Genomic DNA, 23,271 nt, shown 5'->3' with positions numbered 1-23,271 from the left:
ATTGGATCACGGGATAACCATGTTCTGAACTATTTATTTGCTCCTCGTCCTACCGTGGTCATTTTAACATTGCCCTCTCGCCGTCAAGTCCAGTTGCGCCTCAACCGTTCCCACGTCTGTGTTCTCGTTTATTAGTTTCCTTCCCTCGTCAAAACATCAAACATCCGGCCCATTCAAGCTGTTCCCTCTGTGGGTCCGGGATCAATTACCCTGTGTTCTAGCTTCTTCAATGACTGTAAGACTGCATAAGGTTTGCAAGAGCATACTACATCTGCCCTACGAATAATTCTAATACCCAACGCATCTTGCGAAAATCATCTTGAGAATCCTGCACGCTACTACCTCCACGCCCTTCTCCTGCATGTACGACACAAACGTCTACACTCGTGTAGTTCAGGTTTTGTATAGAAAGGGATGTGAAAAGGAGGTACGCAACGTGTAATTGCATTCCAGGCAAATGTCCCTGGTCCGAAAGAAAAGTCATGTGAAGTAGTGTCGACCTGTAAAACATTTCGTGTTCAACACAGTTTTCAGACAATTACTCTAAAGCAGTGCATGAAAGCTCTGGCAATATAGTTTAACTTAATATTGTATCGCTACATTCATAATTCCCTATGTTTATTCCAACTGTTTCTAAACTTAGATAATTGTTTTCTATAAGACGTCCAAGCACTTGATAGTTCAAACATCAGGAATATTATATCTGCAGTATTGCAATTATATTTGCTGTAGATACAGGCATAGTCACTGAGAGCGTACGAATAGCATCAAGCTTATTGTGTTATTATGAGCCGAGCAGCCTCTAAATGAGGCTGATTAAATGTCTGCTGAGATGTTGCCCTTCACGTAATTCTCTGCATATTGTTCAGGAATATTGAGCATTGTTGTGTTGTTCACGTGCTTGCTCAAGTTGTGGCTCTAGGGGGTGTCAGAAAACGTCTGACGTGAAGATCTGATTTTGTATGGTGAATGCGGATTCCCGCGTCAGATGTGTTTTGACACCCCGCGGGTGGCTCAATCTTTCTTCACCTTCGAGACCATAGGCACATCTCATGTGACCACAAAGCACACGAAGGCAGGGAATTGTCTCAGATTACTTGTTAAGTAGAGACTTAAAGGCATACGGAGTAACAATAGTTCTATATAAGGCTTTAGGTTTGCTTGTGATCAACAGATACACCAGTGTAGGGTAGCAGAGTTGGCTTCAAGTTCAACTTTATCGACGAAAGTTGGTAACATCCATTGTTAGGATTCGAGGATTTATCACATATGATGGTACAGCACTGTAAAGGATAGGCAGAAAAAGATAAGACATGTAAACTGTTATTTTTACGAGTAGAATATTGTATCTATACACCCCACACCGTCTTCTAAATGTCAAATAAGCACTGAACCCTTCAGTGCTTGTTTTAATTAAGATACACGCCACATTTTCGCTTCTAGTAAAGGTATAGTACACTGGTGGGAAGAGCTGCCCAGACTTTGACGGCTCAAATTCATAGCATGATCAAATTATCTCACTCATCTCAAGCGAGGCCAGCCTGCTGGCTCGCAAAGAATCGTTTCGATTCAGCACATCTCTCGCTCTTACACCCAGGGCATCGAAGACCCATCTGCTTAGAGCAAGCCTGACCTGCTGCCAGGTGCGCCTTGGCAATGTCGGCGAGAGCTTGGATAAAGACAGGACTTCCGTTGAGAGACTCAACTCGCTTGACAGTTTCGGGGTGACCACTGTCGCCGATGACTTCCTGATCCAACTCATATAGAGTTTCGATATGGTCGGATGTGAAAGCGATAGGGATGAGCACGAGATCCTTCTGACCCTTGGATATGTAGTGCTCCACGCTGTCCGAGGTCTGAGGCCCCAACCAGGCCGACGGGCCGACCTGAGACTGCCAGCATAGCCGGTAAGGGTTGGAGAAACCGAGGCGCTGCATGACAGCGTAGACAGTGGCCGCAACTTCAGCAGGGTAAGGATCACCTTTATCATGTTAGTATCTGTTACGAATATACGAGACGAAGCAACAAACCTCGGTTAACGACAGACATGGGCAGACTATGCGCAGAGAAGAGCAGCACAGCATCCTTTCTTCGCTCCTCAGGGTATTCCGCAAGCTTGGCCTCGATGTTTTGGGCAAAAGCCTCGACCAATCCACTGTGGTTAGGCCAACGGTCGATTACACTCCAGGTAATGGTACCGTCACCAGACTCCTTGTTGGTCTTGCCTTCAAGTCGGTGCCTCCACTTCCATAGCTCGTTCAAGCTGCTACCTGTTGTTGAGCAAGAGTACTGAGGATATTGTGTGAATGCGACGGCGCGGCCACCTTTTCCATTTCCAAAGCCGTCCTTCAACAGCTGCTCGTACATTTCCTCGGTTAATGGGTCCGCGTATCGGAAAGCAACGTAGGGCTTGTGAGGCGCAGTCTCGGGAGAGATCTTGTCCAAGATCTTACACATCTCGGCGTTTTGGTATTCAGACCACTTTCGAATTGGTGATCCTCCACCGATGGCCGAGTATTGCTTGATGATCTTGGGTGTTCGCCGCTTCGAAATCAATGGACCGAGATAGTTTTGTAGAGGGCCAAGAGGAATTAGATCGCCGTCGGCCTGTGGTGGTTGTTAATATACATGATTCGGGGGTCTCGGTGTTTCGTTAGTGACTTACAAAAAGGCGGCTCAAAAAGTCACCAACCTCATCGGTAGTCGATGGTCCCCCCATGTTGAGGAAGACCATAGCCGTAGGGCCCTTTGATCCAGTAGCATCTTGAGTGACAGGATGGACGGGAGTGGCCAGATATCGCTTCTGAGTAGCGATTTGGGGTAGCGCAAGTCGATGCGTACTGGCCTGTGAAATGCTCTTGCAGAGCTGGCCTCCGGATCTTCGCAGAGCCATTGTCGATGAACTGTCACTGACTTCAAGAGACAAGGCGTGAAAGGGGCAAGAAAATCCAATTTATTGATCAATTGGAAGTGGTGCGAGGTTTGGAATCATAAAACAGCTGAGGGGTGTAAAGAAATCTTATGTTACGTACATGCAACTAGTGCCGACGGCGATGATGCACGCATCTCCATGGGCTCCGGGATCGCCTACAACGCATCATATCGGGATTTGGCCCAGGCTTGGCTGCTAGGAGTGACTTACTTGCCCCGCGGAGCTTCCGTGGTGCGATAGGTACTACTGAACAAGACATCGCCAACCAATCACACAATTGGTAATCGCTCAGAACAGTTCACGTGAGCTCGCGACAGGCAGCGCGTCGACCCTTGTCATTAGCTCGCGTTTGCCTAAAGCTATTGCCCACTAGCATGAGATCTCTCATCAGCTCTTAAAGTCAAGCTGACCCTGGGATGAGATTGATCGGTTTTCACTAAAAACAACAGACATCAATCACATCAATCATGGCTGATAAACAGAATTGGCGAAAAGAAGACGAAGATGAGGAGGAGCAAGAACTTGATGAGAACGTGAGTTGATCGAACATTGGTACTCACCCCAACTCCATATTGATCCACCCATAGAACTATAAGGCACAGAAAGATGCCATCTTGCTTGCAATCGATATTAGCAAATCTATGTTAGAGCCACCGCCGCCTTCGGACTCCAAAAAGGCAGATCGTGACAGCCCTGTCCAGGCGGCCTTAAAATGCGCCTATCATCTCATGGAACAACGCATCATCTCTAATCCCAAGGACATGATGGGTATTCTTCTCTTTGGAACGAAGAAATCAAAATTCCAGGACTCTGTAGATGGTCGAAGTGGTCTAGGTTACCCTCATTGTTACCTATTCACTGATCTCGACGTGCCCGCGGCAGAAGATGTGAAGGTCCTCAAAGCCCTGGTCGAAGATGGCGAGGACGAAGATGAGGTACTGACACCTTCGGATGAGCCTGTCAGCATGTCGAATGTGCTATTCTGCGCGAACCAGATCTTCACAACAAAGGCTGCGAACTTTGGCAGTCGTCGTTTGTTTATAGTAACTGACAACGACAATCCCCACGCATCTGACAAACAGGCCAAGTCCGCTGCAGCGGTACGAGCTAAGGATCTGTACGACCTTGGGATCCTGATAGATCTATTCCCTATCACCCGTGGAGACGAGAAATTCGACCTCAACAAGTTTTATGATGTAAGAATCGGTTTGAAGATAACAGGGAACCAGCTAACACGCGAAGGATATTATCTATCGTGACCCTGTTGGAGAGGCGAACATGACAGAAGTCCGAACATCGAAATCTGGAGACGGACTGACATTACTCAACTCGCTCATCTCAAATGTCAATTCCAAAAAAACTGCAAAGAGAGCCCTGTTCTCAAATTTGCCATTCGAGATTGCTCCTGGGCTACGCATCTCAGTGAAGGGGTATAACATTGTTCATCGTCAAACACCAGCACGCACTTGTTACATTTGGCTGGACGGTGAAAAGCCGCAAATTGCTACAGGTGAAACTACACGAATCGCGGAGGATAGCGCCAGGACCGTTGAAAAAGCAGAGATAAAGAAGGCGTACAAGTTTGGCGGCGAATACGTTTACTTCTCCCCAGACGAACAGAAGTCCTTGAAGGATTTCGGATCACCCATCATTCGTATCATCGGCTTCAAACCGCGCAGTCTGCTCCCCGTTTGGGCAAGCACCAAGAAGTCTACATTCATCTTCCCCAGCGAAGAAGATTATGTTGGTTCGACCAGGGTTTTCACAGCGCTTTGGCAGAAACTTCTCAAGGATGACAAAATGGGTGTCGCTTGGTGTATCACTCGTGCTAATGCGCAGCCAATGTTGGCCGCCATCATACCGTCTAGAGAGCGGTCTGATGCTGACTCGGGAACGCCGTATCTGCCTGCTGGACTTTGGATCTATCCTCTACCATTCCAGGATGACCTGCGAAATATCAACCCACCAAGTGAAGTGCTGCGAAGTTCTGGAGAACTTACGACGCAGATGCGAACTATCATTCAGCAACTCCAGCTGCCAAAGGCTATGTACGATCCATTGAAATACCCCAATCCCGCGTTGCAGTGGCATTACAGAATCCTTCAAGCTCTTGCTTTGGAGGAAGAGGTACCCGAGAAGGCAGACGATGCAACGGAGCCAAAATACAAAGCGATCAGCAAACGAGCAGGCGGCTACTTGGAAGAATGGTCTGAATCTCTAGAAGAAGAGTCTGGTAAAGTTGCGAACAAGAAATCGACAAAGCGTGAAACGGACGATGAAGACATGGATAGACCGGTGAAGAAATCGAGAAGTTCATCAGAGAAAGCAACTGGTTCTTCCTTCAGTATGGCTCAATTGAAGGCCGCAATCGAAGGTGGGACTATTCAAAAAATGACGGTAGTTCAGCTCAAAGATATACTTGCTACTAAGGGTATGAGTACTGCTGGACGAAAGGTTGAATTGATCGAGAGAATCGAGCAATGGATAGAGGAAAGTTCATGAGACTGAGGTCGAAGGGCACAATAGAGTGCATTGTCAGTGCTTTATATGAAGAATGGGTGGCCGGCGGAACAGGCGTTTTTGCTACTTTCTAAGGACATTGTTTATCAAGCTGCGAGCACTTGATCGTATTGAATCAAAATACTGAGGAGAATGGCCCCGCTCATTTGTTCCTTATTGTGATTGTGATTAAATGCTTTTTTTCATGGAAGCTTTCGAAGCCGTCGAAGCTTTCACAACCACTTCCTTTTCATCACATTCACCAAAGCTTCTTTTACTCGACAGCAACATCACAAGTTGAACATCCTGACAAGCGAATCATAAAAACTGCCATAGTTGATTTATATTCACTTTGATCTGCGTATCTCCTTGAAATATTCCAATATGAAATATGGCGACTGCAGGCGGGAGGATAGATTCATCCTCTATACTCACACCCCCTTCAGCACCCGTTAGTGGCTCTCAGTGGCGAGGCGCTCAACTCACACCCACTAAACTTCAGCTAAACACACCCCGGCCCCTTACCTCATCTATCAAATCCGTAGCTCCACCATCACCTACCTGCGCGTTCGTGAGCCCGCAAACGCCAGGACAGCGTCACCCCAAAATCCCATGGGCAACACTTGTCGCCTCATCACCTCAGAAGGAGCCGGGCGCTGACGAGTATAACTCAAGGCTATTGCGCCTGGCGCGGCGCCGGCCAACTTGCGAGCAACGAAAGACCATGGTCGATTTCCTCGCAAGCCTTGGTCTTGGCGGCGCGCAGACACCCGCAGCGTCAAGTAACTCGCAATGCGATTCGGTCGAGGAGCTCCAGCTCAAACTACGAAACATTCTAGATGCCAAGGCGACACCGACACGGGCCGAAAATGTGGCTTTGACAATCGAATTGAGAGCCACGGTACGATTTCAGTTGCCTGTGTCCGAATCGGAGAATGGGACACTCGAGAGCCTAAACAACATCGATCCGTCACTGGGAGGAGCGCAGTCTGTAGGAATGAATGGCAATCGGGATGAAGGACAGCTATCGCGCGTGGTATTTGCCAATGACACGCTCATGAATCCGCCACAAGACGACCCGACGCTCCAACGGTCTGTCGCAAAACATATCATTTCAATAATCAGCTCAACCGATGGGAGTACCTGGACTGTTCGAGAGGTGTCGCGCGTTACACAGGGTTGGACTTTTACGTATTTGTGCAAGGACTCGTATCAGCAATGGACTCGACAGAATGCGAAGAATCCAACGAAAACAATAGTAGGAGAGTTCAGTCAGAGAGAGCCTGACCCAGTTCTGCATGGTAAGTTCAGAGCGCCAGCCAAAATTGTTTCACTGGCTGACAATGAGATAGCTCGGCCTGCTTTTGACTGTCGAGGATCTATCACGATTGCCTTTAACCGTGGCAGTCGCTCCATCAATGTAAAATACAACCATACACCTTTGCACAAAACAGTTGCAGAGCTAGCCGCCCACTTCAAGCCTGCTCCTCGTCAACTGGGACCAGGTGCGCAGAGACTCCTGGAACAGCAGCAGAAGGCTAAGGAGAAGACGCCGAGGAAATCTAGAGGTGAGAAGAAAGACAAGAAGGAGCGAAAGAAGCGGGATTCTACTATAAAGGCGCAAGATGAGAATGGTAATCCCCGGAAACGAAAGAAGAAAAACAACGGAACATCTCAACCAGCGGACTCAGTAGACGGACCGATAATCCCCCCAGATTGTCCTGGGGCACCAGCAATCGATGGGCAAAATCAAGGGGGTCCATCGTATATGAACGGAGGAGAAGCGTCGGGCAACCCTGGGCAGCAAGGATTCAACGATTATCCTCAAGGGTTGATGGGGGACGCATCGGCAACGACGAATGGAACTTCGTCTCAGCAGGCGAACGGCCAGCTGGCTTCAGTTGCTTTCCCAGTTAATGTCTCAGCAGCTGAGGCAGCACGCCGAAAAGAGGCAGCCACGGCAATGCTCAGCAACGCTGGTGTCGATCCCACCACATTGTCTCCTGAGCAGTTTGGTATCTTCGCCAACCAAGCACCAGAGTTGCAGCGCGAGTCACTGAACATGCTTGTCAAATATGGTGCAGAACGGCTCCGCATTGTCCATCCCGGTAACAAGGAAGGCTCAACACAGGCAAGCTCTTCAACACAGAGCAGCCAGACAACTTCAACTGGACCTAGAACTACCAAAGAGCTAGTGCCACAGTCAAGTGCTCAGAGCAACGCGAACACAGATACTGAGACAGCAGTAGCTCAGGCTGCTGACGACACTTCCGCTCCTAAGCGTAAGACGAAGAAGATGGGCAAGTCGAGAACAGCTTGTTTCCCCTGTAAGGCACGGAAGGCAAAGGTAAATGCCTCTCAAACTAATCAAATGCTGCTGAACTAATATAAAATAGTGCCCAAGGGAGAGACCAATCTGCACCGAATGTGCAGATCATGGGACTGCATGTGAATATGCGCCACAGAAACCAAGAAATAAGGCAACGAAGCCCAAGAAGTCTGAGGCTATCGTTGTTGATGATGACAAAGACGATGGCGATGAGGAAGATGAAGAGGTTGAACCGCAGGAAGATGCTGAGGCAGAAGGTTCCGAACAGGAAGATGACGAACAACAAGACACTTCACAGGACTACTCATACCCTCAGATGAATATCGGAAACATGGTCACCAACACTGATGCAACAACTCAAGATACCCAATCCACACAAAACAATTACTATCAGCCTGCTTCCGGCCTAGTTCTTCCTCAGCCAGACCCTAACTCGACCAGCTCTCAAGCAATGGGCACATCAGTATCGCAGAGAGGCAACTACTCTCATAACCTGCCAGAAGTGACACAACCCATGGTCCACCCAGCCCCTCCTATCCCAGCTCCTGCTGGTACGGTCGCTCCCTCTGAAACAAGGCGATGGACCGCCTTTGGTAGCGGTAGTGTTGGTGTTGGTGGAAGCAACACCACCAGCAAGACACGAAGAAGTCTTCCGTCCGAGCCCAGCCATACGAATGCGCAAAATATGCCTGAAAACCCACAGCCATCAGACTGGGCTCAAACTTCCAACGCGACTATGCCTGCAACAACAATGGCATCGGTCTCTCCGCAGATGACATACGACACACGCTCAAGCGGGAGGACTCGACAGAAGAACCAGAGCCTAACGAATGATGCTTCCCAACAAGCTGCAGCAGTGTCCAACACGGTCATGCAGCAGGCTCAGGCACGTCAATCGCCCGTCGCTGCAGCAGCCATGATGGCACAGACCCGCAAATCCCCTTATCAACAAGCTGCGGTTCCTCACACGACTTCTAGAACAAGCCAGCGAAACCAGTCTCGCACACCTGTAACTGACCAGGCACGAGGTTACCAGCCTCCTTCCGACATGGCTCAGCAGCAAAATCCACTAGGCAGCACTCATTATGATACATCACACATATCCAGTGGTTCTGGCTATAATGATAATGGGCGTTACAGCAGCACTAGCACCAGCGGAAGCCACCAACCACCGACCACCATGAGCACATCTTATCAGACTACTTCTTCCACAGCAAACCAGTGGTCTAATTCTTCGAGTCGAAACGATCGCTCATATGACACCAGCCCATCATATCAAACACCTAATATTCACGCACAGACAACAGCATCCAAGCCAACGGCGGCATCCCGCCAGAACTTTAATATGCGTTCAAACACACAACAGCATATTCGTGCTAGCAGTGGCTCATACAACCAGCAGCAGGGTTATGCATCATACTCTGGGTCTACACACCAGAGCCAACAGGGTCAGACATCAAACCAGCAACAGCCGTCTAGCTGGTACTTCCAAAACTCGCACAACCCTTCTATTCATCCTGGGGGCCAGTCATCTGGCTATAACTATGAGCCATGGTCAGGCGTTTAGGAGCCAGAGTAGTCAAATGTACACATCTATTCATCTATGGCTTATGATTGGGGCAGAAATTGCTATGGATGGGTTTAGCGAATCAGTTTATTTAGCGCAATGATCATGGCATAAACAGGAATCAAGTTAAGGCACTCATGCCTGGAGATACCCAGCAATGTCAGACGATTGAGAACCGCGGGTTATAGCATTTTCTTCTTCTTTTCACCTGATGGATGTGATAATATATTTGAAGCACCACATTGCTTAAATCATTATTAGGTGCTATTTCAGCTGATCATTAACCTTGACTTGTGTGTATTCCTCTCGAGTTCCGCCAAATTCCATGGTATTTCCATCACATTAATTTTCAGTCATTCGTCCAGTCATACAAAGTATCCCCGTAAAGTATTCAGATGGGTTGTCCGTCTTTGGATATGTGCTACTCATCTACTCAACATGGTCTGAAATAGCAAACTTGCTGAGAGATCGCAGCTTGCCACCGTAAAAGTACAGCAGCCAGATACCAATGATACCGATAACACTCAGACCACCAAGAAGACTGGTACCCTTAGCAACACCGAGATTGTCGAATAAGGGCTGGGCAAAGAGAACACTGCCACAAGCAAGAGCACTTCGGAAGAAGTCATTCGCCGCAAAGAGACTGGCAGCATACATTGGGTAGCTGAGAGGAATGTACACAAAGATACACTGCATGACAATGAAGACTGTAGCTCCGTAGATGGTAATGCCAATGGTGGGCACGATCCAGTGGATAGAGGCCCGAGCTGTCCAGGCAAAGAGGAACAAGCCGATAGTAGGACCAAGGGCGGCAGGAAGAGCTGGAACGAGACGACTTTCTTGAATGGGCCAACCACGCTTAGCGATGCGGGGGTCCATGTAGAAGTAGAGGTAGGAGACGTAGAGGCCTACGCCAATCATACAAGAGACGAGAACGCAGAGGAAGACGAGACCGATTTGACCAAGGTTCATGTTGTAGTAGACTGGGTAGACACGGGGGAAAACCTCGAAGACTAAGGAAAGTAAGTTATCTGAGTTACTAATGATGTGGTGGAGCAAACTTACATGAATAGTAGATACCATAGATAATGGCAGTGTAGACCTGCACGAACAGCACGGCAGGATCCTTGATGGTGATCTCCATGGGCTTAATGAGGGCATCAACTGCAATAGCAGAAACCTTCATATGACGCTGGTCGATCTCACTCTGCGACATGAAACGTTGGTTACCGGTGAGCTTCCGAAGACGCTCTGCGCGGCGGAGGAGAATGTTGGCACCGCTGGTCTCGGGGAGCAGAAGGAACATGAGGATGAAGATAGGGGCCGACGCCCAGATACTCTCGTAAAGAGACCATCGCCAGTTCTTCGCGGGGACGGCGAAACCGCTGATCAGAGGACCAAGAGCAGCTAGATATGTCAGTTGAAAGCAAAGACACAGTGAGAGGAAAGGAGACTTACGACCACAGTAAGCAGCCGATACCCACGCCATCATAGCATAGGGGAGAGCCATGAGACTGTAAATATCTCCCAGTGAAGCGCCACCAGAAGCCAAACAAGGCGAGCCGAAGAAGCCTTGAAGAAATCGAAGAACCATGAGACCGGGATAGTTGTTCACTAGTGCAGTAGGAATAGAGATGATAACAAATAGAAACATCGTGACAATGTAAACGGGGTTTCGGCCAATGCGAGGAATCTCACTCAGGGGTGAAAAAATCAGAGGACCAATACCATAGCCCAAAACATATAGTGAAAGACCAAGGGTAGCTTTGAGTTGACTAACTCCAAAAGCGCGCATGACGCCTTCAGTTGAGGAAGTGTAGATCGCAGAGGATGTATAAACGACGAAGGTGTACAGACAGATGATGAGAGAGACACCTAGGCGGCGGTTGTTGGTCCAGTTATGAGGATTCTCGTTATCATCGCTGAAGTACCAATCGACGAGGATAGAACCATCCTTTGTCCGCTTAGGAACGACAGGGATAGACTTGACCTTCTCAACATCGTGCTCTTCATCGGCTTCGAGTCTGTCGACAGTGTAGGCTTGTGTTTCTTGGGGAGATCGCGAGCGATGGAGTCTCATGGGCTGAGGATCGGCACGTTCGATGTCGTCGTTCTCATTGTTCTTCTCGCTCTTCTCGTTCTTCTCGTTCTTCTCATTCTCAGCCTTGAGCTTAGAATCTTCCTCTGCTGCAACAGTAGATGAGGCTGAGGATGCGAGAGCTGTACCAGTGAGGACTGTGTTGTCATGGGGAGAAGACTCTTCGATGATAGCATCGGGGTTGTTGATCACTGCAACCCAGGACTCTGGGAGCTTGAAGTCAGGCTTTTCTTCTGGGTACTGGAGATATTTGTTGCGAGTGACGAAGCGGATGAGTTGCCCCAAGGGAGCATCTCTGATAAGGTCTGACATATTGATGTATATCTTCTTATCGAGATAACTGTATCAGAAGGAGACAAGAGGAGGTTATCAAGTGGGAAGGGTTCTCTTTAAGCTTATTATGCTAACTGAGATCTGGAGTTCAAATATCGTGAGGTATGCACTCGTCTTATACTCATATTCTCACCCACTCGCCTGCTCCTCTGCAAGCTCTTACACCGCGGAGCTTAGCAATCCGGAGTTAGTCACCCATCATGCTGTAATGCAATCTTAGCCCTTCCACATGTCTTTGACATGGTCCATACGAGCAAGCATAACTCTGTAAGCCACTTTCGGACTAACATGCCTGACGTTATTACCAATCCCTGCTCGGTGCTCGGCCTACTTTATTATCCTAGAGGTGATCAACAAGCTGCAGGTTTTTGGAATAGTCTGGACCTAAGCGGAGTTTAGGGCTGACATTTAGGATTGAAGGGTGATTAGTGTTTATCACCGGGGTGAGGTTTTGCTTATCTGCGTGAGCACTTACACTGTAATACTGTATGAATTTTCACTTTAGCCTGTGGGTCTATTGCGAATTGAGTCGGGTTTCTTACGTTTGAGTTAGTCGAATGTACGCGGTAGTTGAGTTTGTCTACAGTGAGATTGATGACCATCTGGAGACTCAATTCATATGTCGTCATTGAGACCCGGATGCTCGGCTGCCTTTTTCTTAGACTATTGTTGATCTGTGAGCACCAACACGACGATATACGCATCTTGGCCGCTTACTTTGTCTTTCATCTCTGGATCTCAGCCTATATCTCTTTGTCTCTCGCCCTTACGCATGTCTCTCACCTCAGCGGTAAGCTCCAAGAGCCCGCCAGCTCATAACAGGCCCAGCACATAAAAAAAAAAACTAAAACACATCTTGAACCCCAGAGATCAGCACTAATGACCTAAATGGGTGAGACCCTCCGCCATCTGCCGTCAAAAGCTTAGCAATCGTCCCGGGGACGTGGTGCCAAGATGACCCAATCATAAGCTTGAAGGCCCCTGGATTAATCACCCTCGGTGTGACGTCTCCCCGGTCGAGGAGCCTCAATTTTCCTTGGATGCCGAGACTCTGCGGAATATTAATCACGACGGACCAACTCTGAATTAAATATCGTTGCTTTCAAACGGAGATTGAATCTGTGTATACCATTTCATGTGGTTCACCGAACTCGTCCTTTTTTCGGCCGAACAGTGAAATCTCTTCTCATATACCCCAACAATATCTGAGTCCTTCATACCATAACAGCCAACAGCTTTCCCGGGGCTGGTAGGACCTTATATCTCACTGACTGTGACCCAAACGCCCCAACTACTCAACGATCGGCGCCCGCTCCCCAGTCTGATAAGAATCATGCTCAAGCTAAAATACAAATGAACCGGATAGCCCGGGACCTTGCTTACTGTAATGATACTTCAAGGCCAGACATGAAAGCTCAGAGGTCGCATTATTATGTTCGTTACGTCATTGACGCTCACGCACAACAGCTGGCCTGCTTGACGATAAGCTCAGATACACACAGTAGCTAGTTGATAGGTTCAACATTGCCCAATGCTGACCCTGAAGTGCAACCAGAAACTGGATACGATAATGTCACGTAATAGTCTCTTTCAGGCGCACTCTCGGCCCTAGAGTCTCATTCTTGAGCTGATGTCTATTGACTTATGCAACATAGCATCTTATCAACTGCTCGCTCTCTTCTGAATGCGCCGTCGTTGAAGCTCCTTTCGTACCATCATAGCTGGCGCGTCGTGGCCTTGGTCTAATAGGTCGACAACCTTCCACACTCCAGGGTGCTCTGCGTCAAGGGCCAGCTTGATGAATGGCTCAACCCAACTTGCAAACCTCCAGGCAGGGTAATCAAGCGCTGCATTCTTGGCATAGTCAATGAACTTGAATGCCAGCTCAAAATCGCCTATCTGTGCGCAGGCTGGGATTATCACGTCAAAGGCAGGGCCCGCTTCGACTTGATCCATCCACGTCTTGGGAACCGTGGCATCGTCATTGTCTTGATCGTTTTTAGAACTCTTCTTCCCTATTGACACCGAGGTGGTGTCAATCTTGGCAAGTTCGGAATTGTAAGCCACTGCAAGGTCATACTGCGTCGCTGTTTGGCTGGCATGACGAAGGAGAAGTCCAATGTCTGACAATCGGGGGCTTTTCCCGGTGAGGAGGTGCATGTCATTGAACAGGTGCATAGCAGCTTCTGAAGTTCGGGTTCGAGCCAGAGCCTCGATCGTAACCATAAGGACTTCCCGAGGAACAGGCCCCTCTTTGCGCATGCTTTGAATAGCAGCCTCAGCTTCGCTAATAAGATTCCGGTTCTTAAGTAAAGCCCGTAGAACGGGCAGTGTGGTTCCTCGAAGAAGGACGCGCCCATTGTGTTGTTGCAGATTCAAAAGCGTAAGCGCACCCGTCACATCCCCCGAATTAGCGAACGCTTCCACGATAGCATCATTATGCTGCTGGCGAGGCTTACCACGAATCGCCAGCTTCTGAAGAGCTTGACTGGCGAGTTCAGTGTCGCCGTGCCTGGCTCCAGTGGCCAGAACGTTCTCAATAATACCATTGGAAGGGCTGTGAATTGGGATATTGACAACATCTCGCCATACGAAAGTTGTTCCTCCATGGTGGAAGCCCTGGCTGAAAATGTCCAAGGCCATCAGCTGGATACTTCTGAAAGCACTGTCGGAACCACGAGCAAACTTTCGCTTCTTAAGGATGTGAAGCATTTCATCAAAGAAATCTTCTCTACCACACTCCAGAATAAAAATATCATAGACCCAAAGATCCACATACCCTGGGTCTTCTAAAAGCTGGTCGAACTTATTCAAGGCCAATTCAAACTGGCCTTCTCGTAACATCGCCACGGCAATACTTTGCTTGGCAGGCATCGTGAATTCGAACCAGTGCTGCTCCATTGTCTGCACAACTTCTTGCCGCAGGATATAATCTGGGTGTACGCTGAGAGCTTCGAGAGCGAGGTAGCAAACATCCGCAGTAAGCGGAACATTTTGAAAGCTCATATCATCCAATAATTTGCGAACTCCGGTGCTAGACCCCTGTGGGTCAGCCATAGCAGCCATCAGGCTCTCATAGATCAAAGCATCGGGGGGATACTTCCGGTTTCTGAGAAGATATCTAACGATATTCAGGATCCTCAAATACCTGTTGGTAGGGAGGTCAGAATTGCCTTTTTGTCGTGGCATCCGTAACCGTCTGAGGGCGTCAACCATCACTGGCACTGATACGGTGTTCAAGTCTGGCAACACTTTAGCCAGGGCTGGGTTTCGGCCTTCTAGCTTGGCTTGTTGATCAACATGTTGCCCCGTCTCTATACTCTTTTGTTGAGCTTGCCCGTGCTCATAGTCTTGAAAAAATGCACTTAATGATCCCGTCTTCTCTTCAGAGTTCAAAGACATGGCCTGGTCAAGTTCATCATGAAATGAACTCAATAAGTTATCATTGTCGAGAAAATCTGTGCTTTTTTGGTCCTTGGCTATGTCGGTCCCATATTGGCGATTCTGAACTGTTTTTAGATATAGAGGCCATCGTCCCGACCCTGCTGAGCTCAGGGTTTTTAGTGAAGGAGGCCTATAAGTTGCTTGGCAAAGACAGCGTCGTAGACCATTATACACCAATCGTGGACAAGGCATTCTCGCCGTACGATTATGTTGCCAATGTCGATGCTGAGAAATGGATCCTGCCGATAATCGAATGAATTCTGTACCTTGCATACAACTAAGGTGGCGGGGCCTTCCCTAAGGTATTTGTGCAACGACCACTATCGCTAACGGGGCTATGCATTCTGCGAGGCGTTAGCCGCTCACAGCCGCTCTCACCTTGGGTCTCACCGAACAGCCGCGCTCCACTGAGCTTGTTCCATTCTCAACGTTGCGTTTCCAGCACGCGCATCATAAACCACATAGTTACGACGTAACGAATGAGAACATGGTATGCTGGAATTACCCTTAACCCCCGATAGTCACTGTTTAGTGTCCTGATCACCTCGGCGCACAATGCTAGCATAGCAATAGCTGACGGCGAATAGCTACCCCTCGGACTACTCAATGCGGCCCAGGGCCACCCGATGCTCGTTGAGCTGAAGAACGGCGAGACACTCAACGGACATCTGGTTTCGTGCGATACATGGATGAACCTCACACTCAAGGAGGTGGTGCAGACAAGTCCGGTATGCGCCCGCAGTCACGAACGCGATACCTTCGAACAGGATATACTGACGGGTTGAGTACAGGAGGGCGATCGATTTGTCCGGTTACCAGAGGTCTATGTCAAGGGAAACAATGTACGTTTCAAGTGTGCCATGGAGTCTTTATCTAGAAAGGGAGACTGATGTGCAGCAGATCAAATACTTGAGAGTACCCGACGAGATCATCGACCAGGTTAGCGAATCACAGAAGGGCCAGCAGGGCGGTTTCCGAGGCGGAAGAGGAGGACAGTCAAGGGGAGATCACAGCGGTCGTGGTGATCGCGGACGTGGTCGTGGTGGAAGAGGCCGAGGCCGAGGTCGAGGTCAATGAGACAATTACATGGTTAACGATGATATCTACACGTTGAACCAACGGTCCTAGATTTCACAACACCTCACGACAAGGCATAATGGAGTCTATGATACCAAAGAGAAGAGGAGGACTGCGAAGATCCTCTGGTATCACCACATGGACATCTCAACTACCAGCTTGGTTGCGGCCCTATTGGTGGGCTGTAGAAGCTCAGGATGAGCTCTAAACAAGCTGGGAAGAAGAATCCGGTCTATGTACCAACAATTAATGACATATGTCTTCAAGTCAGCACGAGACAGATTTCTATTTTTAGTGTTGTGTGCGCGCGCGTTTAAGTGCAGTACGTTGGCTAAGCAAATACTATTGCACATGATCCGTCATGAATTCAAAGCCATTAAAGAATTCTCGTCCACTCCCCTGGATTGAGTACTAGCTGACCACAACTCAAATCCCTAGCCTCAGTTCGTGGTTACAGAAACTGGTTACATCGTCCATGGATATCACAACAGGGGCCCGTGGGTAACTTTAAAAATGTCTATTCCATGCGTAAATTTGTTTTACCCAGCGCAGTCTACGCCAAGTTCTATCAACACCATAGGCCCAGTATGAACTGTAGCCGGCAACATATATCATCAAAACAGTCAGGCATCATATCGAAACATCGTTCATCAAACGCCCATTACAAAGTCCTAAGTAAACCCGTACAAACCATCCTTCTCATTGTATGCACTTAAAAGTTGGCAACAGCCACAGCGATAGCCTGGCTATCAGAGTGTGAGATGGACAGTGTGATATCCTTCACACCGGCCTTCTTGGCGGCGGCAGCAGCCTCACCATGAAGCTATAAATGTTAGCATCTTGCATATTTGACTTGAATACAGGGTGACTTACAGAAACAGCGGGGGCACCGTTCTCTCCCTTGACAATCTCAATGTCCTTCATGGCGGCACCAGCGCCTTGACTGGCGACGCCGAGAGACTTGAAGACAGCCTCCTTGGCACTCCAGCGGCCAGCGAAAGAGCTCTGGGGGCTGGGAGCTTGACGGCAGTAGGAGATCTCGTTAGCGGTAAAGTTACGCTCGACGAAAGTGTCGTTGTCGATGTTGACAGCAGCAATGTCTTCAACATCAACGCCAACCTGGCTGTTCTTGTTTGTGACCTTGAGGGCCAGAGCTTCCATGACTTGCTCAGTCTCCTTAGCCTTGGCTGATGAAACAACCTTCTCTGACTTCTTCATGAAGTCAGGGGCATACTTGAGCTCAGATGACTTCTTGTCCTCGGAGACACGAGCGTCAGGGTTGAGAAGAACCTTGCTGAGCTGGTCATCAGAGTAAGGAGAGTTGTTCTTGGCGACGAACAGCTTGTTGTTGATGAAGCCATCGTGGAAGTATCGGTAGGCCTTCTTCTGGCGAGCATCAACCTTGGCGCAGTATTCGGCGTAGGTCTTCTCATCAAGAGTAGCGAACAGGTACTTGGGGTGGACACCAATGGCCTGAGCACCCTTCTGTCCGAAACCGAAAGAGGTAACGGAGAAGGCCTTGACACCGTCGGTCTGGATGCTGCGGCTGGGGTAGACGATGAGGTCGTACTGCTCCATGACAGGATCAACGTTATCCGCGTTGCGGTTACCAGGAACAAGACCGGTGTCGAGGACCTGGAGACAACCGTTCATCATCCAAGCACCAGCAGCACCCTTGGGGTGACCAGTGAGGTACTTCTGGAAGATACCCAAGACAGCGTTGCCCTTCTTGCGGCCAAGATGGCGAAGTTGCTGGCAGATGACACTGGACTCGTTCTTATCATTGGCCTTGGTAGAGGTTCCGTGGAACGAGGCAACACCGATATCGTCGACAGTGAGACCCCATGTGGCGAGGGCACCGCGCAGAGGGGCGATGCTAGGATCGCTCTTCCAGAAGTTGTTGCCCATGCTGCGGAGAAGCTCCTTCTCCTGTCGGGCAGCTTCCTTCTCAATGTGAGCGAAGCGGTCCGCGGCATACTCCTTCTCGTCAAAGGAAGCACCCTGAGCCTTCATGGCATCAATCTCGTCATGAACATACTCAAGCTCAGACTCTTGCCATTGCTTGATAGTCTTCTTGCGACGCTCGATTTGGCGACGTCGGTAGTTGATGTCGAGAAGAGGCGAAGGGAACTTGCCAGGGTTCTCGCGAGCTGTGGTGAGAACACCCTGGCCTGGAGCGGGAACGGAACGGCCAATCTTATCAGAAGCAGTGGTGGTCAGGGCAACGATACCGTGGATGGGGACACCCATGTCAAGAGCAAGCTTGGCAGTCATGATGACCTGGATACCGCAACCCTGAGACTCCATGAATCCGTTTCGGGTAGTAGTGGTAGGACGAGACATCTCCTTGGGAGTACGTCCGTGGGCAAACTCGTCAACAGTGTTGCTGGTGGCCTTCATGTTGGCGAACTCATAAGAGCCTTCCTCACCGAGATCATCGAAACCACCGACAAAGCAGACGCGAGCCTTGCCCTCCATGATGGTCTCATAACCAGTGTCGATGGACTCGACAGCGGTAGCACAAGCACCGACAGGGGTCTTGATAGGTCCGGAAGAGGACATCAACAACATGTTAACCCAGGCAGCCATGGTGTTGATGAAAGACTCTTGAAGAATGTCGTTCTGCACTGGCTGGTCGAGGAAGCGAGTGCGGTGCATGTCGCGGAGAGCGGCGGCACCACCCATACCGGAACCAACACAGTTACCAACTTCGGAAACGTGGACGTACTTGTAGAACTCGTAGGGATCGGTGATACCACAAGAAAGGAGAGCCTCGGCAGTAGACACAAGGAGGAACAGTGTGACAGGGTCAACCTGGGAGACGATATCCTCAGGAACACCGTATCGCTTGGGGTCCCAGCCAGTGGGGATCTGACCAGCGACGAGACGATCGAAGCGAAGAGCCTTGGGGATCCAGAGAGAGGCACCCTTCCTGAGGCGAATGATGTACTCGCCGCTATCGGGGATCTCGAAGACCTCAACCTTGTCACCGTGCTCACGCTTGAACTCCTCGGCAGTCTCCTTAGAGGCCTCGAAGGGCTCAAGATCCTCCTCAATGACGACCTCGTGAAGCAGCTGCTTCTTGTTGGGGTCGTAGCCCTCGAACAGCTCAGGCTCGATCAGACGAATACCAGAGTGCTCAAGAACATACTTCTCATACTTGGGCTTGACGTCCTTGTCGTCGACGGGCTCACCAGTCTTGGCGTCAACCCAGCCGGAGTAAGGCTTACCCTTGATAAGACCATTGTGGTTCTTGATGAGACCCATGATCCAAGCCATCTCAACGCAACCCTCCAAGGAGAATTCGCCATAAGCCTCCATCTCCCATCGAGTACGAGAGTTACCCCAAGGACCAACCTCAGCGAAACCAGTGACAACAACGACCTTCTCCAGGTCAACCATGCCTTTGAGGTTCTCGTTGAGTGGCTCAATCTCGGTCTTCCAGTCAGGTCGGTTGGGGAAGTCAAGCTTGATGTTGGCACGAGGATCAATTGTCTTCTTCTTGTAGAGAACCTCTGAGGCGGCACCATTGACAATGGTGTTCTCAATGGCGCTCTCTTTGGCAACAGCGCGGCGAACCTCGCTAGTCTCCATGATATCCTTGCGCAGCTTGGTCATGGTCTCGTTCAGGTTAGGAATGAACTGCAGACCACCGTTGAGGTCAGCAAAGACAGGCTCATTTTGGCACAGATCAACTAGAGTGGGAGACATGAGACCAAGAAGGTTGAAAGCCATCTCCTGCTGAGAGAAAGTGCGGACGCCGAAAGCCTCAACGCCCTCGGCAACGATGTTGTTACCAGACATGAGACCAGTTCCTCGGGTCCAACCAATGACCGCACCGCAAATGGTGAGGTAGTTGGCCCAGCTCTCGGAGTGCCACCTGTTGAAGAGAGTCTCGAGGCCAAGCTTGGACTCGGAGTAAAGACCGTCATTACCGAAGGTGCCGTGGTTGGGAGAAAGGGGTAGAACAACCTGAGCGGGTCGGGTCTCGAAGCCACGCTCAGTCTTTTGGGCCTTGACGCATCCGAGGAGACGAACAAGGTTGGTAAGCATGATACGATGAGCAAGCTCAGACTTGGAATCAATGCTGTCAATCTCACGACCGTTCTCGGGGATAGCAGCGAAAGGAACGATGAAGTCAAGATCCCAGCCAAGACCCTCCTTGGTATCGTAGATGTACTCGACAAGGGCCTCAACATCTTGCTTGCTACCCTGATTGAAGGGAACAACGACAATCTGGGAGCCGCGAGAGCCATAGCGGGTGTACATGGCCTGGTAGTACTCGGTGACCTCGCGGGAGAAGCGGCTGGTGGTGACAATGACCTTAGCGCCACCGCTGATGAGACCCTGAAGGACCTCAGCACCGATGGAACCGGCACCAGCACCAGTCATGAGAACGTGCTTGTCCTGGAAAGTGACACCAGACTTAGCAGCATCCTCAAGGCAGTTGAGGTACACGCCGGTAAGCTTCTTGCTGTAGTCCCAGCCATGGAGACCCTTCTTCTTAAGGTGAAGGAAGGGAATGGTCTCGACCTTACCCTTGCTCTGGCTGTTCTTCAGAACCTTTCGGCCCTTGTTGTCCTTGGGAAGGATCTGGCTCTCGTTCATGGCAAGCGAGCGAAGGACCTCGCCATAAAGGCTCTTGATCTCAAGCTGCGAAGTCTTGGACAGCTTGTGCTGCTGCTTGATGAGTCTGTAGATGCGAGAAAGATCGCTCTGGACCTTGGTGCGATTGCCGTACTCAGAGATCTTGCCACCCTCAGCCATTTGCTGGACATAGTGCTCGAGCTTGCGGCAGCTGGTACGCGGGACTTCCTCGTAGTTGAGGTTGCCCCGGGCGTCAACTGTTGTCCTGGGCCCGGTAGGGAGGGAAACATCCTTGTACACAGGGGCGACATCAAGAACATCCTTGCAGTTCTCAATAAGCTGCTGTCCGAGCTCCTGAGCAAGCTTGTAAGTCTCACCTCGCTCGGTGGGGCAGTTGTCGATATGGTACTGCATGAAGTCGAGGAGCTTGGGGTTGGATCGGTTCATGAGACGAATGCACTGGCTAACAATCTCACGATCAACAGCCTGGAGACGACCGAAGATAATATCGAAGTACATGCTGAGAGCGTCTTGGCGAGCCCAGTTCCATGATGAATCGTAGGTTCGGGCCTTGAGGGGGGTGAAGACAGGCTCGATACCAGAGGCATAGAAGTCACCATGCTCGGCAGTCCAGAGATCAAGCTGGGCTTGCAAAACCTTCTCGGATTTCTGGGAGTTGAGGTGAGCCTTCTCACCCTCACGAAGGTCGATCTTGAGGTATCGAGCGAGAAGCTCTAATTGTTGCTTGAAGAGGGCACGCTGGTCCTTGGTGAGGGCATCAATAGCAGCAGGATCCATCATCATGCCGCCACTAGAGCCGCCAGCGGGGCCAGCCGCAGTAGCTGTAGACAGACTGATGCCGGCATTGGTGGCATACTTGTTGGCAACGCTGTCAAAGAAGGCCTTGGCATCGCCCTCAGAGCCCAGTCGCGCAGGAGGCTCCATTGTGAGGGCGAGAAGCAGGGCACCATCTTGTCGGCCAGGTCCAAGACCCCATCGACTCTCGAGATATTTTCGGGCGGCTGTGATATTGAAGCCACCAGGCATCTTGGAGGAGATAAGTCGAGCAATCAAGGACAGCGATTGCTTGCCGAGGTTGCCATCGAAAGTGGCTTGCATGGATGCACCAAGCTCATCGAGAGGTGTATCCTCGGGCTTCTCAGGGGTGGAACCGAATTCCTTTCCAAGATCACCGAGAATCTCGTTCTGAAGAGTTGATTTGCCTGTACAGGAAAGATCGTTAATAATATATCAATTGGTCCGGACTCAGTCTGACTTACCACCGACAAGGTCCTTAATGGCCTTGCTGAGAGGAACCTCGAGGAGAGGCTTCTTGAGCTTTTGCGCAATGAGGGCGCGAACAATGTCGACAGCCTGGACAGGCTCATCGGCAACCTGGGCGACAGGACCAGAACTGGGGGCGGGTGCAGCAGCAGCAGCGGGTGCAGCGGCAGCGGCCGCAGGAGCTGCAGGGGCATCATTAGAGGAAGCAGCCGCAGGCTCAGGCTCCTCTTCCACGGGATCAACATCATAGTAGATCTCCTTAGCATCCTTGTTATAGCAGAGGATATTTCGCTGAACGGACTTGGCGGCATCGTAGGCTTCGTACTTGGACTTCAAGGTTCGCTTAGCCATGACACCAAGAGTATCGGCAGGACCAATTTCCACGACTCGCTCAGCGGTCCTCTCACCGAGGAACACATCTTGAGTCTCAATCCATCTAACAGGAGAAGCAAACTGGTATGCGAGCAATTCAACGAGCAGCGTGTGAGCAAGCTCTTGCTCAACTTCGGGACGCATTTTTGGCGGTATTAGGTCGTGAGAGGATTTGAAAGAAGGGGTATCTCGAAAAGCGCGAACTGGCTATCGCAACCTAGAATTGGTGCAAGACGATGGTCGAATTGACGGTGAATATACTAGGGGCCCGCTTAACCCCAACGTAAAGAGAAGATGGAACCGTCGTAATAAACTCCCAAGCTGAAGGCAGCTGGCGGGGAGATAGAAAGAAGGGGAGGAGGAGGGGAAGGAGAATGAGAAGGATGATGGAGGCAGAAGAAAGTGGCCGGAGAGTCTATGAATATGAAGGCCAAAGGTGGAAATCCGTTCTGCCTACCAGCGAGAAGCAATTGGAGGAATTAGAGAAGAGACAGAGCTGAAGGATCAAGCCAAAACATTCAATGGATGCGGATGGCCCGTACGAATAGGTAATCACGACTGTAACCGACTTGCGAGGGAGCAGCCGATTGTTGAACGACTGGCCCACCAAAAAGTCGTCGAGTGAAAAAAAAAATTGGGGGAAGCTCTAGGCCACACCCCGGCCTGTTCTCTCCTTGCCCCCCCTCCACCGGGCAATTGGCGTCTTGTACAGTACCTGTTGGAAGAGCAGATGTCGGTACATCGAGACC

The 23,271-nt window shown here is 50.0% G+C and overlaps 7 protein-coding genes across 7 annotated transcripts; 2 read left to right on the top strand and 5 right to left on the bottom strand.

Annotated features, from left to right (window-relative positions):
- Nucleotides 1-1,307: 1,307 nt before the first annotated feature.
- Nucleotides 1,308-3,052, bottom strand: FOBCDRAFT_259693 (uncharacterized protein). Its single transcript, XM_031179084.3, has 3 exons — nt 2,666-3,052; nt 2,031-2,607; nt 1,308-1,981 (listed from the first exon to the last, which is right to left on the bottom strand). Exons 1-3 carry the CDS (start codon nt 2,891-2,893, stop codon nt 1,527-1,529), a joined length of 1,260 nt encoding a protein of 419 aa, XP_031044971.1. The 5' UTR covers nt 2,894-3,052; the 3' UTR covers nt 1,308-1,526.
- Nucleotides 3,053-3,399: 347 nt separating this feature from the next.
- On the top strand, nt 3,400-9,327 carry FOBCDRAFT_131440 (uncharacterized protein; the record flags this gene model as incomplete). Its single annotated transcript, XM_059607884.1, has 6 exons — nt 3,400-3,465; nt 3,520-4,128; nt 4,175-5,426; nt 5,848-6,732; nt 6,784-7,778; nt 7,828-9,327. 6 exons carry the CDS (start codon nt 3,400-3,402, stop codon nt 9,325-9,327), a joined length of 5,307 nt encoding a protein of 1,768 aa, XP_059464673.1.
- A 429-nt stretch (nt 9,328-9,756) lies between these two features.
- Nucleotides 9,757-11,737, bottom strand: FOBCDRAFT_200197 (major facilitator superfamily domain-containing protein; the record flags this gene model as incomplete). The annotated part of the gene is made up of 3 exons (XM_031179087.2): nt 9,757-10,340; nt 10,393-10,734; nt 10,786-11,737. The coding sequence occupies 3 exons, from the start codon at nt 11,735-11,737 to the stop codon at nt 9,757-9,759; spliced, it is 1,878 nt and encodes a 625-aa protein (XP_031044974.2).
- A 64-nt stretch (nt 11,738-11,801) lies between these two features.
- Nucleotides 11,802-12,842, bottom strand: FOBCDRAFT_220925 (uncharacterized protein). The gene is made up of 3 exons (XM_059609566.1): nt 12,476-12,842; nt 12,301-12,421; nt 11,802-12,242 (listed from the first exon to the last, which is right to left on the bottom strand). The coding sequence occupies exons 2-3, from the start codon at nt 12,385-12,387 to the stop codon at nt 12,099-12,101; spliced, it is 231 nt and encodes a 76-aa protein (XP_059467082.1). The 5' UTR covers nt 12,388-12,421; nt 12,476-12,842; the 3' UTR covers nt 11,802-12,098.
- Nucleotides 12,843-13,042: 200 nt separating this feature from the next.
- Nucleotides 13,043-15,160, bottom strand: FOBCDRAFT_291846 (uncharacterized protein; the record flags this gene model as incomplete). The annotated part of the gene is made up of 1 exon (XM_031179088.3): nt 13,043-15,160. The coding sequence occupies one exon, from the start codon at nt 15,158-15,160 to the stop codon at nt 13,421-13,423; it is 1,740 nt and encodes a 579-aa protein (XP_031044975.2). The 3' UTR covers nt 13,043-13,420.
- Nucleotides 15,161-15,633: 473 nt separating this feature from the next.
- Nucleotides 15,634-16,581, top strand: FOBCDRAFT_29740 (uncharacterized protein). Its single transcript, XM_031179089.3, has 4 exons — nt 15,634-15,692; nt 15,790-15,930; nt 15,994-16,044; nt 16,103-16,581. Exons 1-4 carry the CDS (start codon nt 15,690-15,692, stop codon nt 16,277-16,279), a joined length of 372 nt encoding a protein of 123 aa, XP_031044976.1. The 5' UTR covers nt 15,634-15,689; the 3' UTR covers nt 16,280-16,581.
- A 200-nt stretch (nt 16,582-16,781) lies between these two features.
- On the bottom strand, nt 16,782-23,031 carry FOBCDRAFT_29727 (uncharacterized protein). The gene is made up of 3 exons (XM_031179091.3): nt 22,147-23,031; nt 17,153-22,089; nt 16,782-17,102 (listed from the first exon to the last, which is right to left on the bottom strand). Exons 1-3 carry the CDS (start codon nt 22,664-22,666, stop codon nt 16,992-16,994), a joined length of 5,568 nt encoding a protein of 1,855 aa, XP_031044978.2. The 5' UTR covers nt 22,667-23,031; the 3' UTR covers nt 16,782-16,991.
- Nucleotides 23,032-23,271: the final 240 nt, after the last annotated feature.

Source organism: Fusarium oxysporum, chromosome IV, assembly GCF_013085055.1.
Source record: "Fusarium oxysporum Fo47 chromosome IV, complete sequence".
Taxonomy (NCBI): Eukaryota; Fungi; Ascomycota; class Sordariomycetes; order Hypocreales; family Nectriaceae; genus Fusarium; species Fusarium oxysporum.
Note: the sequence above shows the minus strand (reverse complement) of the source record. Positions and strands in the feature narration are given on the sequence as shown.

What these genes read in the sequence shown, in the direction of transcription:
- FOBCDRAFT_259693 (XM_031179084.3), bottom strand. Translation starts at nt 2,893, where the DNA reads ATGGCTCTGCGAAGATCCGGAGGCCAGCTCTGCAAGAGCATTTCACAG. An exon ending in ACTTTTTGAGCCGCCTTTTT is followed by an intron (nt 2,608 to 2,665) that starts GTAAGTCACTAA and finishes CAACCACCACAG; the next exon opens with GCCGACGGCGATCTAATTCC. An exon ending in CATGTCTGTCGTTAACCGAG is followed by an intron (nt 1,982 to 2,030) that starts GTTTGTTGCTTC and finishes AACATGATAAAG; the next exon opens with GTGATCCTTACCCTGCTGAA.
- FOBCDRAFT_220925 (XM_059609566.1), bottom strand. Translation starts at nt 12,387, where the DNA reads ATGACGACATATGAATTGAGTCTCCAGATGGTCATCAATCTCACTGTA. An exon ending in TACATTCGACTAACTCAAAC is followed by an intron (nt 12,243 to 12,300) that starts GTAAGAAACCCG and finishes AAATTCATACAG; the next exon opens with TATTACAGTGTAAGTGCTCA.
- FOBCDRAFT_29740 (XM_031179089.3), top strand. An exon ending in AGGTGGTGCAGACAAGTCCG is followed by an intron (nt 15,931 to 15,993) that starts GTATGCGCCCGC and finishes GGTTGAGTACAG; the next exon opens with GAGGGCGATCGATTTGTCCG. An exon ending in TCTATGTCAAGGGAAACAAT is followed by an intron (nt 16,045 to 16,102) that starts GTACGTTTCAAG and finishes GATGTGCAGCAG; the next exon opens with ATCAAATACTTGAGAGTACC.
- FOBCDRAFT_29727 (XM_031179091.3), bottom strand. Translation starts at nt 22,666, where the DNA reads ATGCGTCCCGAAGTTGAGCAAGAGCTTGCTCACACGCTGCTCGTTGAA. An exon ending in CATTAAGGACCTTGTCGGTG is followed by an intron (nt 22,090 to 22,146) that starts GTAAGTCAGACT and finishes TTTCCTGTACAG; the next exon opens with GCAAATCAACTCTTCAGAAC. An exon ending in ACGGTGCCCCCGCTGTTTCT is followed by an intron (nt 17,103 to 17,152) that starts GTAAGTCACCCT and finishes TAACATTTATAG; the next exon opens with CTTCATGGTGAGGCTGCTGC.